This window comes from Schistocerca cancellata, chromosome 12, assembly GCF_023864275.1.
Source record: "Schistocerca cancellata isolate TAMUIC-IGC-003103 chromosome 12, iqSchCanc2.1, whole genome shotgun sequence".
Lineage (NCBI taxonomy): Eukaryota > Metazoa > Arthropoda > Insecta > Orthoptera > Acrididae > Schistocerca > Schistocerca cancellata.
In genome coordinates this window covers 104,690,184-104,703,540 of record NC_064637.1, presented here as the reverse complement: position 1 = coordinate 104,703,540, position 13,357 = coordinate 104,690,184, and the positions used below count along the sequence as shown (strand labels likewise).

The 13,357-nt window shown below is 38.8% G+C and overlaps 1 protein-coding gene across 2 annotated transcripts in view; it reads right to left on the bottom strand.

Moving 5' to 3' along the window:
* The window catches only part of LOC126109601 (myc box-dependent-interacting protein 1), a 473,035-nt gene that overhangs the window by 17,168 nt on the left and 442,510 nt on the right, over positions 1–13,357 (bottom strand). Inside the window, exons 5-7 of one of the 2 annotated variants that reach the window (XM_049914643.1) lie at positions 10,874–10,989; positions 9,488–9,528; positions 1,299–1,550 (exon numbers count right to left, since the gene is read on the bottom strand). In XM_049914643.1, coding sequence (XP_049770600.1) covers positions 1,299–1,550; positions 9,488–9,528; positions 10,874–10,989 — 409 coding nt within the window. The remainder of the gene's footprint in view (positions 1–1,298; positions 1,551–9,487; positions 9,529–10,873; positions 10,990–13,357) is intronic. The other variant, XM_049914644.1, reaches the window with a different exon arrangement.

The following is a 13,357-nucleotide window of genomic DNA, read 5'->3' as shown; positions in this document are numbered from 1 at the left end:
GAACTGCCATCAGCACAAGATGAAGGCATAATAAAAAGAGTCTCCTATGAAATGCACAATACATTTTGTACAAAGGGTGAATATGCGGACAAGAAAAACAAGAATCCCCAGATTTTTCCAGGATTTTGCAAGGGAAAATACACTTTTTGCAGGGTGAAAATACCCTATGGCCCTGGTGAAAGTAATTTTTTCCGTGTTAAGTGACTGTATACTTTTCCTCGGAGCTATAAAACTTATCAGTCCTCTGGTATACATTGGCATAGAACTTCCTGGAACTTCAGGAAACAAAAACCATGTGTTTTGGAAAGATCTTTGATGCACTGCAACAGATACATTGCATATTTTCGTATTATAAAAGTATAAATATGAACTCCACCATATACAGCACAGTAGCTTCTAAAGCACTGAATCTGAAACTGCGATGCGCTTTTTCAGCCAATTGTAGTCCACGTCACATTTAAGAAATTCATCGCACAGTCTCGCATGCTACGTAATTCATCTTGCATAAAAAAAATCACTTTGAACGTAACACTTCTCAAACCGCCATTTGCAATATTTCCTGCGACCTGTTAGAAATGTAAACAATTGTAATGTCATGCTTATCGAAAGCAGTTTGTTATTACGAAGTACTGTGTAATCTTTGCCCTAAAGCCCTTGGGCACATTTTGCTGTCAGCAGACACTTTTGTGTCCACTGTGTTTTGCTGTTGTCAATAGCTGTGTCTTTTATGTTTTATTGCTGCAGTATCAGTTCATACCAGCCAAAATTACTAAAATTTAACTGAAAAGTAAACCAATGAATGAAAAATTCCCAGGTTTTTCCCGGATGAAAAGATTCCTCAGTTTTTCCTTCATTTCCTGATTGTCCTGGGGCATATACACCCTGATAAAGTAGCTGAACAACCTATTAACCAAAGTCATCTGTTCTTTTTACTTGAGGAAAATAACAGATCAGGGAACTGTGAAACAGATGCTGCACAGTAAACGGTAAGAACTCTAGAATGTAGCAGATAGGGATCACCAGCAGACACATTCCCTACATAATAATATGTCTATTATTCCATCCATCATATAATGCAGAAGAATTAGATTGTTGTCATTATCGCATATTTATTTCAGGAATTATAGAATCTCATGGCAACAGTCACTTGTCAAAAACTGTATTAAAATTAGATACCAGTCTGCTGATAATACCACCATGCTATTTTTTAAGAGCACCAACCAGAAAGTACAGAGAAAAAAAGAATTAGAAATGCTTATACAATACACATCAAACTAATTGTCAATTTCCATACTCACCCACAGGTATGTCGTACAGCTCTTCCACTTTCTTGCCAGGTGCCGTGCCATCCGGCACTGCCGAGGAGGGTGTCGGCTTGGCGTTACCGTTTACCTGCGGGTGGGGCTCGTCACCTCCTTTCGGAGCCGTCTCCGCCCTCGGTGGGGCAGCCGCTGTGGGGGGTGGGTTTTCGGCCGCAGGTTCCGGGGACGGAGCACTGGGAGGGGGGCTGCTAGGGGAGGGGGGAGGGGGGCCTTGGTTGTCATCGCCAGCTGCAACACACGGGGACCGTGCAGGGCATGCACACGACACCTCAGTCTCAGAGCCGAGCAGTCCGTACAGAATACCAGAAAGAGAGGTGGCCAGGGCACATCTGTCACTCTTGTTCTCCAATAGTACGCTTACCGGTATCCAGCGGAGGTGATGAAGTCATGTCATTCTTGTGCACAATACTGAATGACTGATCAAACTGTCTTTGCTTAATACAAGATTTGTTTGGATTACCTGTATTCTGTCACTTGTAATACTTGTAATTAACAAAATTTATTGTTTATACTGTGCTATGTCCTCAAGGTAAGTGTCATGGTGTTACTTTGCTATTATTTGACAAAGAAAACTGAGCACTTGGGAGAAGTGGAGACTATTTCAGTCATTTGACTAGGGACTGCCGCACTACAGTTCATAGTAGTATATGCTTTCACTACCACCCACGCCCGAATTGCGGGAATAAACACATTCAGTGAACTCGTACACGACGTGCACATCAGGTAAGCCCACATCAGTAAACATATCCGTACTGCAGTGTATCCCTTTTACTTTACAGCCATCACTGCCAGAGAAACAAACTCAAGACAGATCCAAGCAGTACTGAATGCAGGCTTGAGAGTAAAGAGTAAAGTCGGCATTACTGTCGTCAACAGCAAGTACCACAAGTGAATGAAATAAATTTGTTTCCGAACAAGACACACACAGCTCATACCATTAACATTTGACATCTTTTATTTTACAGTTATATTGCACAATGCTTAACGACAGCTTATCCATTTTGGTTATTTCAGTCATGTGTGTCACTTATGTTCATAGCACTCTCCTCTACTGTTCTACTGGCCTGTCCCACATATGTGCCACGTAGGCACAATATGTGGCATAAACCTAGGTATTGAATGCCTATATTGCCTTTATCTTTATAAAAGCAAACCTTTAATTCTGTCATGGGAGTAAAGTGCATTAAATGGAGTACTTTTGTAGCAGTCTTTCAATGATTTCCAAGTTCTGGGGGTTAGCAAACAAACAGTTTGGTTGGAGTCCAAATGGTGAGCAAAAAAATTTACACTCGGCAACTGGTGAATACAACTATGAAAGTGGAAAGAAAATGCAACACCAACTTGGCTTCCACCACAGAAACTGAGGAATCACAAAGTCTGGCAAAAGAATCTTGTAAAATTTAGCCTACAGAGTTTTCTAAAATCTGAGGCAGATAAGCAACTGTCTGTCAGCAGTCAGGCAGCAAGTACACAATGATGAAACTACGTCTACATCGATAATCAAAATATCGTGCACATGAACTGGATCAACTCAAATGGAAACCCAAACCGTACTATTGAATGTGCCACAGAAACTTCTGCAATGAAATTTCTTTCTCATATTCTGTATGACATTGTATGAAAAATTGTGGAGCAATGTGAACTGTAATACCACAATTTTAACAACAATCAGCTCTGAAACAACAGTTAGACTATTAATAAACACATGAAAGTTAATAGTATTAATACATGTATGGCTCAGATGAAATGCTCAAGAACCAGGTATGCACAAACATTAATTAGTAGATGTACTCATGCTAATTCTCATTCACAATACTAAACAACAGCATACTTCATATATTCCTTGCAACTACAGCACAATGATACAGCAAGCCATACATTTGCTTAATTTACACCCTTTTCAATTATCAATCTGGTTTTTATACCTAGAAAAGCTAGTGACACACCAATGACTTTTTTGTGTCCAGAAACAATCACTTTTACATTTTTAGACTACATGTGTGACCATCACAAATGGTAATCTTCAGACCAAAACCAATAAACTAAAACCATAAATGTGTCTCTGGAAATAAAAATTATTGTAACAAGTACAAGAATCACAGTCATCTCCAAACAACAAAAATGGATAACTTTGTAACATCAGTGGTAATCACAAAACTTTTAACATTTTTGGATGAATTTTCTACATTGAAGCAAAAATATTCTTTTAATCAAAGTTTGAATATGGCACACAGGACATTAATCTTTTGGAGAGATGGGCAACCATACCCCACAAGAAGATCTCTGCACTGTAGTTAATAATAAGTTTCACTGATCAGAGCCATAGTTTGAATTTCAAAACTCACTCAGTCATCTAGAACAGAAGACTAGGATTCACATTACAAATGTAAGTCAAGTGGCTTTGGAGGCAACACAAACCACAGAATTTCCATCCACGTTCACGTTTTCTATCGTTTCCACAGATCCTTGTGTGTTAATGCCTGAATGGTTCTTTAAGAAAGGGCATGGCCTATTTCCTTCCCCGATCCAACCCATTCCATTTTTGTTTTCGTATCCAGGATAGACAGTACAGTTATTTACAAATTCAAATACAAATATATACACAATACTTTGTAAACATTAAACTGATTTTGAGGCCCAGAACTCAACAATATCAATTGATGGAACATCTGATAAAACCCGGTCACCAGATGCAGACTTCAGGCAACTTCTGGCAGACAAAGAGGCGTTCAGCATCTTTAAGTTTTCCACTCTCGCAGGTTGCATCTCCAGTAATTTAGCCCCATCACTTCAAGTTTTGTTTGCACCTTGTCACTCCAGTTTGCATGGTGTTCAGAGTCCTCCACATCTGGTAGGATATCTGGAAACTTGCAGCAGGTTCTTTTTTTCGGTCTTGGCTATTACTTCCAGTTGCCTTGTTTCGTCACACTTCTATTCGGTGAGTGGAAGGCGGTGATGTAATTGTTTCAGTTATTCGAAGAAAGCTCTTTCTTGTCTTTAGTGCAGGTCATATGCGTCGCTTCAAAACGAGGGATCGCTAGTATCATTTTCCTATTTTTGGTTACCATTTTTGTAGCTGAAGTGTGATACTAGTGTGATGTAGTAGGAAGCAAGTAAACAGTGGTCAAAAAGTCACATGCATTAAAGTGAATAACTTCACACATATTGTCGTGAACATATTTTCAAGATAGTTGCCCTGTTCAGCAACACATGCATAACTCATTTTACCACGCTCTAGGCCATTTTGTGGAGTACATTTCACTGATGATGTTAAGCTCCATCATTACCTTATTCTTCAGTTCTGCCAGGCATGTAGCCACACACACATTGGCATTCCTTTAAGATAGTCTCACAAGAAGTCTGGAGACAAATTGGGAAAATGTGGAGGCAATAAGACTTTAGAGATGAGTCAATCACCATAACATTCACTGAAGAAATGATTTGTTTCATTAGATGTGTGACAAGTGGCATTGTCCTTTTGCCACCAACAATAACATTGATCAGCCTCTAGAAGCAAAATAAATGGCATAATGATGTCTCAATAAACAACATTGTTCACTGCAGCTAAAAAAAATTGCCCCCCCCCCCCCCCTATTTTCCGACACTATATGGCATACCATACACCTATTTTTTGACTGGGCAAGGTGTCTTCATGAAAGACATGTGGATTTTCAGTTGAGCAAATTCTTGTGTTGTAACTAATCACATATCTTGTATTTTAACGAATCACATATCCACACAGATCAAATGATACCTCATCAGTGAAGAAAACACGTTCCCATTCTGCAATTCCTAGGATGTCAAAAAAAATCACACTTAAACCATGTACAGTTTGATGAAATCTCTCTCTCTCTCTCTCTCTCTCTCTCTCTCACACACACACACACACACACACACACACACACACACACACACACACACACACACACACACACACACACACACACACACACCTTCTGCACACTACAAACATGATGTGCACAAAATTTTGTCTGTTCATCACTTTCTTATCACTCACATAGAAAATCTGAGATTGGGAAAGTAATCTCCTCAAGTTTTTTGAAGGAAAACACACTGTCACATCTATCTCTTCAGTCATGTTTCAAAATGACCCGTCTCTGTGTTCTCACTTTCTCTCCAACTGATCTGCATTGCCAGAAACATTTAATTAATATTATTATTGCGTGTGGCATTTGGATATTTTTCATGAAATGTCTACAATATGTGCATAGGAAAGACGAAAACTCATTGCTCTCGGCAAAATTACATGCTTATCAAGCAATAAACTTTGCAGTATTACAGACATAATGCCACCTGTAACCGTAACACTGGTGTTGACTGTTGTATGTAATACTTGTGGTACCATCTTAGGGTGGCTGATAGAATGAATGCAATACGAGTCCTATTTGTAGACATTTATTTTCATGTGCGTGACTTTTCGATTGCACTGTACAATGATGGAGGAAGAGGGAGGAGCAATGTAGCTCAGTTGACAAGATGAGAGGCAGGTAGGGGACAAATGGACACTCCAGTTTAAAATCTCCACGGTTCCCCTTTGACAGGTGACTGTCAAGTATATGGATCCAGAGCTATCTGAGGGAGGGCGTGTTTGTGATGCAAATGCTCCACTTCAGAACATTTTAGTAAAAATATTTATACAGTGTGTTTCAAACTGAATAGACAGGTTTAAGGCTCTGTAGCATTTATTACATTCAACTTACAATTATAAATAATATATCAAATGACTGACATAGTCAAACAGTTCTTCTTACAAGGAACAGTTTTTCTTCCAAGTGTTCAATGATCGCATATTAAGTTCATAGGTGAGTTCTTCCCAAACCATTATCAGTGTGTCTGGAGTAATTGTTGCAACAATGCTGTTTCTGAAGTTGGGTAGGTCAGTTCGTAGTACCATCTCATGCGGAACTTCAGACCCCAGATGTGCACGTTAAATGATGTTCACATTTACACTTAGGTGAAACGTCAATTCATCACTGAAGACAACACGATAGAGAAAATCTTCGTCGTCATGCAACAACATTTCATTTGCAAAATTGTCATGTAACTTGTGGTCTGTAGGCTTAGAGCTTGTAACAACTGCAGACGGTACATAGTTTTAAGCACCTCCTTTAAAGTCTCCATACTGAGGCCACTGGAATTGCTAATTCACGACTTGCCTTCTGAACTGATTTCTTGGAGCTACAGGTGAAAGACGCACTCATTCAATATTTTCTTCAATCACTCTTGGTCATTCTGTATTCTTCCCTTTGTGCATAGGTATAAAAACAAAACTATGAGTTGCTCTTTCATTTGAAGAATTATTTATTATTGTAAGTTGATTATAATCAATGTTACAAAGCCTTAAAACCTACATGTTCATTTTGAAACATCCTGTATTTTTACATATAGCACTTTTCCAAATGCCTCAGCTAACTCTTGGAGAATGAAGTAGCACGGAACTAACAGCCTCAGATATGGCAAGGTATTCTAGAAATTGCAGGCTACATTTAACACAGGATGCTTTTCAGTCCATTACCTGAAGAATAGCTCATATGGATAGGCCTATTCCACCCAGCAGTTAACATACCTGTCATGAAAGACACCCATTTACATACTGACTGTACACTGTACCTGTTGCCAACAACAAATACTACACAGTTTATGAGTCCATAAGTAGAACCACCAAACCACAAGTGGTCGAGTAACGTGAGACAAAGGGAAAGACCTTCCACTAAGGTAAATAATGACAGAAAGACTGATTTCCCCAATGTTGGCCAAATGATTGAAAGATACACTATTCTCTTTCTTAAAGCACTCGTATAGCCACATACTTGTGTTCACAATACCACTGCTAAGTGAAATACTGACATTGGTCAGTGCACAATTCAGTTTTATGTTGTATAAATTACAACACTGTCAAAGTTGACAGCAAGTGATACTGTTATACATCATCAATCATTTGCATGACACAGGTACCTCTCAAATTTTTTTGACACAGCCTGCATATCTCTGAATTGCATTTTCTTGGAAGTTATTCCATAACAGTGTTTCAATGTAAACAATTTATTATTATTAAACTTGTACATCCCTATTCCTAAGAACAGGAAAAAAATTGATTTTTTGGCCAATTTTGATGTTAATTTTTGTCAAATCCAGTGTTACTTTCTGACTGCTTGTTTTTTAAGTTCTGTTCTGTGTTGAATTATATTTATTTCCATCATACAACTCATTTTGTTTCATTATGTAAAGTGTTACTTCAGATCTATTAAATTTAACCAATTAAAAAACAATTAACTCTGCAGCCAACCAGTGTTAAGTTTTCCAAAAGAAAAAATTCCTATAACTAACGATTTCTATTTAGTGACAGCATGCTGTCAAAACCCTTATATGGTGTGAAAACTGCTGCTTGGAGTCAATATTTTCTATCGATATGAAAGTTGCTGTTTGACTAAATACTGAAGGGACTTGCATGTACCTGCCATTCCCGATACACACTACAGGCTCATGGCCATGTCATCATTAATAGAGTTCACCCTTATCTTACTGAAATGAGAACCTACTGCTATGAACACAGAATTGCATTATATGTGGTCGTAAGAGTTGGCAGTCTGGTTTGAAGGCACAGCCCAATGTGTTTCATGGTTCATTCCACATTGTCTGAAGTATTCCTTCTAATGTTTTTAAAACATTTATTTGTCACGTCATTAAAAATACTTTTTCTCTTAATAACAATAAGTGTAGTTTCAGCTCTCTGAGAATGCAGATGTGTGTGCAAGTTGCGTTTGCATGAATGTGTATTATGTGTGCGAGTGTGTATGCATGTCTACTCCTGACAAAAGCATTAATGGCCGAAAGCTATGAGTGTGTGAATCTTTTTATTGTGCCCATCGTGACTCAGCATCTCTGCTATATGGTGAGTAGCAACTTTCCTCCTCTGGTATTGTTACATTCCATTCTGGATTTTCCATTGTTTTATTTTCTCATAATAATGATTTTATCCTTAAATCATTTTTATTTGTAACTGCTGACAACACTTTTCCCTATACTTTTGCACAACAAACAGTATCACGCATTTTGGGGAGATTTTTAATACTGAGCACCAATTAAATGGTATGTTTTCATAAGAATTAAGTTTAAATACAGGAATCTTCAAAGACAGCACTTCAGCTTCACAAATACATATATCAACATGGCACCTACTTGGTTTGTTTCCATAAACCAATCACAGAACAGGATACGTGATGTCACACAAAGGTGTTTCTGGTGTAGAAATGAATACTGAGATTGTTTATTACAATATTTACTCCATATTATTTCTACTATTTTGTAAAATGAATTCTGTGATGACAACATGATCTGTAGAGTAGCCCAAATGACTGACAGAAGGAAAACAAGGAGGTGCTATGCTGATTTACACGTTTGCAAAGCTGAAGTGCTGTATTTGGAGTTGTAATATTTGCTTGTCGTTATAAAAATATGCTGTTTAACTGACGTGCTGCATTAAGGATCTCTCCAAAATGTGCCTTTTTCCCAGGTGTTTGTTGTGCAAAAGGAGGTACAAAATATGACTTCAGCAGAGAAATCTGTTACCAGGCCGACATCACACCTAGGCGTGTTTCATACGGGAAGTGAACTATCATTTTTGAGGTAATATGCATACCTCAATCTAGAGAACAAAAGTCAAAACCAAATTTCAACATTAAATAACTATTGGTTACCAGTCTCAGTGAATTGTTGGCTTCAGAGTCACAAGATTTGTGTGCAGGAATGGGGGAAAATGCTAAATTTCATGATCTTTGTAAAAACTGCCAAATTAGTTTTACTTGTCACATCATCCATTTATGTAATATTTTCCTGTCCCTGTTTATGGCACATTGCAAGCACGGATGGCAGCAAATTATAATGGGTGGGAGAAGTAACTAATTGAACTTTCATAGAAGCCGTGGCGATATCCTCCATAGATGGGATGAAAAGTTGGCTTTCTACAAGGTATTTATTCAACCACAATACTATAGCCCAGACTATTTTAATAATTATGGCCTTTAATGCATTTAGTTCTACTGACATATCTAAAGATTAATTCTACAGAACATTGGAGACTGTACACAGCCACACTACATATGTGCTGCATGCTTCGTTTTTGTTTTATTCTGAGACTGACTTACCCCCTATGGATGTCGGTGAAGATGGTACACTCTGGATCATGCTGAAACAATAAAAATGTTGTTATGCTAAAGTAATACATCTCAAAATTACAGCACAAATTAAAGTTGTCACCATATGAAGGTCATCAAATATTTTATTTGCCTCGGCAGGCACACACATACTAAGGGACAATCAAAAAAGATTTTTTTCTAATTCAGAATGTAATAGTGTGAGAGAACAGGTACCTGACATGCACAAACATCACTTTTCCAGTAATATTTTGTTAACTCTGAAGAGTTATACTCCATTGTATATACCCAGTACTGCTTCCACCTCCTCCAATGCAGAACTGTTAAAGCTTTCTAGCCATCACTAGAAGGATGTAATCGACTTAGCCTGAGCCAATTTCGGGGCAAGTACAATTCGCCACTGATCAGGTGATAACAGACAAAAGCCTACTCAGAAGATAGAAGAGCAGCTTTCGTGCACTTTGTTACAGATCATCGACCAGGGCTGACTTCGACAGGGAACGTCATTTAGTGAACTCTGAGAAGTGAACAGACAGTTGTTGTAAATTGCATTTGCTGTGTACTGTGAAGTCTACCTACGATTACTTGCACTTAGCCATTGAGGGCCTTTTTGGCATTATATTACATGCAGTGTTGCAGGCTTTATTATTCAGCAAGTCACCAAGATAAGTAACCCCTTTTAACTGATCTGTGTGACATTGTTACTAATTTGTTTGGGTGTTTTAGAACCTTCGTTCTCCTATCCTGTTACGTGACCCTGGGGGATAGCTGTGTAATAGCGGCAGGGAGAAATTGTCTTAGCGGTGTACTGCACAAGAAGCCATTTCATGAACTCTCAAACTCTGCCTACAGCAACAACAATGGAACTCAGTCTCCCCAGCAGCAGTGATGAGGCCTTTGCAAAACTGAGGGTTTACGAAACACAGTAAGGAAATTCCTCGACAGTTGCTGCATCTCGTTGTGTCGCATTTCTTAAGTACTGGGGTGATGACAGACTGCTTCCATTCTGCCAGGATCCTTCCTCTACTCCAGATTAAACAAATCAGACAGTACACGCTCTCGTAGGCTCCCCTTCTTTCTCTCAGCATCTCTGCATGTATTCCATCCATTCTTGATTCCTGTTCTTTCTTCAGCATTTTTATGATTACTACTGCCTTTTCTACACTTGGCAGTTCATTCTCCCCTGTTGGTACTGTTACTATTTCTTCATCTTCTCCTCCTCCTCTGTTTGGTTGAATGTTTTATGGGTAGAAAATTAGCCAAAAGCAATTATGTCATTAGATAAATGAAGCATAACCTCTAAGGTTTCCCGAGTGCAGTCTAAACAGAAACACGCCAAGTATGAGAATTAATACAATAACGCATTATACTACTCACTTGTTATTACTAGTCGAAATCTTGGGCGACTTGGGTGAACTTTTCTTGACAGTGTACGATCCGCGTTGGCATTCAGTTGCTAGCTTGTCCACAATAGCCTCCAGTTCTCCGAAAACCTGCAGTACAAGAGAAAAAAGATATACCCTTTAATGACAGCATAAGTGGATGAGGGATAGCAGTCAGCATGCAGAAGAGGTAGCCAAGTCTCTACCAAAATGGAAGACTGACTGGAAGTACAACAACTCCTGCTGTTGTTACTCTAAAAGAATAAGAGTGCAAAGAATTAGGATGTGTGAAATCAGTCAGTTTCAAGTGCGTGTTTGAAATGATATATTGTTATTTCATAAAACTGTAATATCAAGGCAGTTGCCATAAGCTTTGTGAAGTATGCAAAGAGCCACTAAATCCAATTTACAAAAATAAATAAATAAATAAATAAATAATTCTTAATAATATACAGATTGATATCAAATATCATATTGCATAACTTTCTCTGACATAAGGCACAGTGAATAAAGAGCTGACGGTTCAGTAACGTGAGTCAATGGCACATACAGTGCCACAGTTTGAGCAACACCTGGATTGCCGCATGCACAGTGATGGACATTTGACTGATAGGCCAGGCCAGGGCATCATGTGTGAGTATCTGCTGTCACCAATGGCAGACTTGTGGCAGTCAATGTGTTAAACGTTTTGGCACATCTTCTCTCTCATTTGGATGATATCAGTGAACCACATCATCTAGTTTGACAGCCGCCAAGTTTCTCTTTTTAACTAACTGTAAAGAAGATGAAACTGGTGGACTTGTTTCTACACCTACAGCTACAGCTACATTACCTCTATAACTGCATCAGTTCTCCGTAAGTCACCATACAGTGCGTGCCAGATGGTACTTTGTACCACTACTGATCACATCCTTCCCTGTTCCACTCACAAAAAGAGCAAGTGATAAACAACTTTCTATATACCTCTGTATGAGCCCTAATTTCTTGTATCTTATCATCATGGTCCTTACACGAAAAGTACATTGGCAACAGTAGGATCATTGTGCAGTGCGAACTACATACTGGTCATCTAAATTTTCTCCATAGCATTCCCTGAAAAGAATGTCACCTTTCCTCCAGTGATTTCCATTTCAGTTCCCTAAGCATCTTCGTAATACTTGCATGTTGTTCGAGCCTACCAATAACTTATCTAGTAGCCCATCTCTGAATTGCTTCAATCTCTTTAAACACACTAAGAGTACTCATCAATGTGTTGCACTGACAACCTATATACAGTCTCCTTTACATACGAACCACACTTTCCCAAAATTCTCCAGATAAACTGATGTCCACCATTCACCTTTTGTACCACAATCCTCAAGTGCTCGTTCCATTTCATATCGACCAGATATTTAAACAACAAATGTGTCGAGTAGGACACTGCTAATGCCGTATCTGAGCATTACGGGTTTGTTTTTCTACTCATCCTCCTTAACTTACATTTTTCTACATTTAGAGCTAGCTGCCATTCATTACACCAACTAGAAATTTTGTCCAACTCATCTCGTGTCTTCCTACAGTAAATCAACTTCGACACCTTAACCGTACACCACAGCATCATCGGCAAACAACTGCAGAATGCTTCACACCCCATCTGCCACATCATTTACGTATATAGAGATCAGCAACAGTCCTATCACACTTCCCTGGGGGACTCCTGACGATAACCTCGTCTCCGACAAACACTCTCTGTCAAGGAAAATGTACTGGATTATATTGTTTAAGAAGTCTTTGAGCCATTCACATATCTGTGAACTAATTCCATATGCTCATACCTTTGTTACCAGCTCTCAGTGGGACACCGTGTCAAGTGCTTTTCGGAAGTCTAGAAATATGGAGTCTGCCTGTTGCCCTTCAACCATAGTTTGCAGTATATCAGAGAACAGGGCAAGCCGAGTTTCGCATGAGCAAAGGTTTCTAAAACCGTTCTGATTCTTGGACATAAGAGTTTGAACTCAATTTACTACATTCAAACTGAGTGTATGTTCAAGAATTCTGCAGCAGAACGATGTTAAGGATATTGGTCTGCAATTTTGTGGTTTCATTCTTTTACCCTTCTTATATCCAGCAGCCACCTGCGCTTTATTCCAGTCACTCAGGACTTTGTGGTGGGTGAGAGATTCACAATAAATGCAGGCTGAGGAATGGCCAATGCTGTAGAATGTTCTTTATAAAACTGAATTGTGGTTCCATCTGGACATGGTGACTTATCTGGTTTCAACTTTTTCAGTCATTTCTCTAAGCCAGGGATGCTTATTACTACTTTGTCCATATGGGAGTCTGTTCAGTGGTCAAATGACAGTGTGTTTAAAGCCCATAACTGTGGTGTGTTCTTATTTCCCAGTGTCCACGCCTTTACTTCATCTAGAACATGTAATACTCCTCCTACAGACGGGTTTCTGCAGTTTCATTTGAAACCTTTAAAGTTTATCTGGACCAC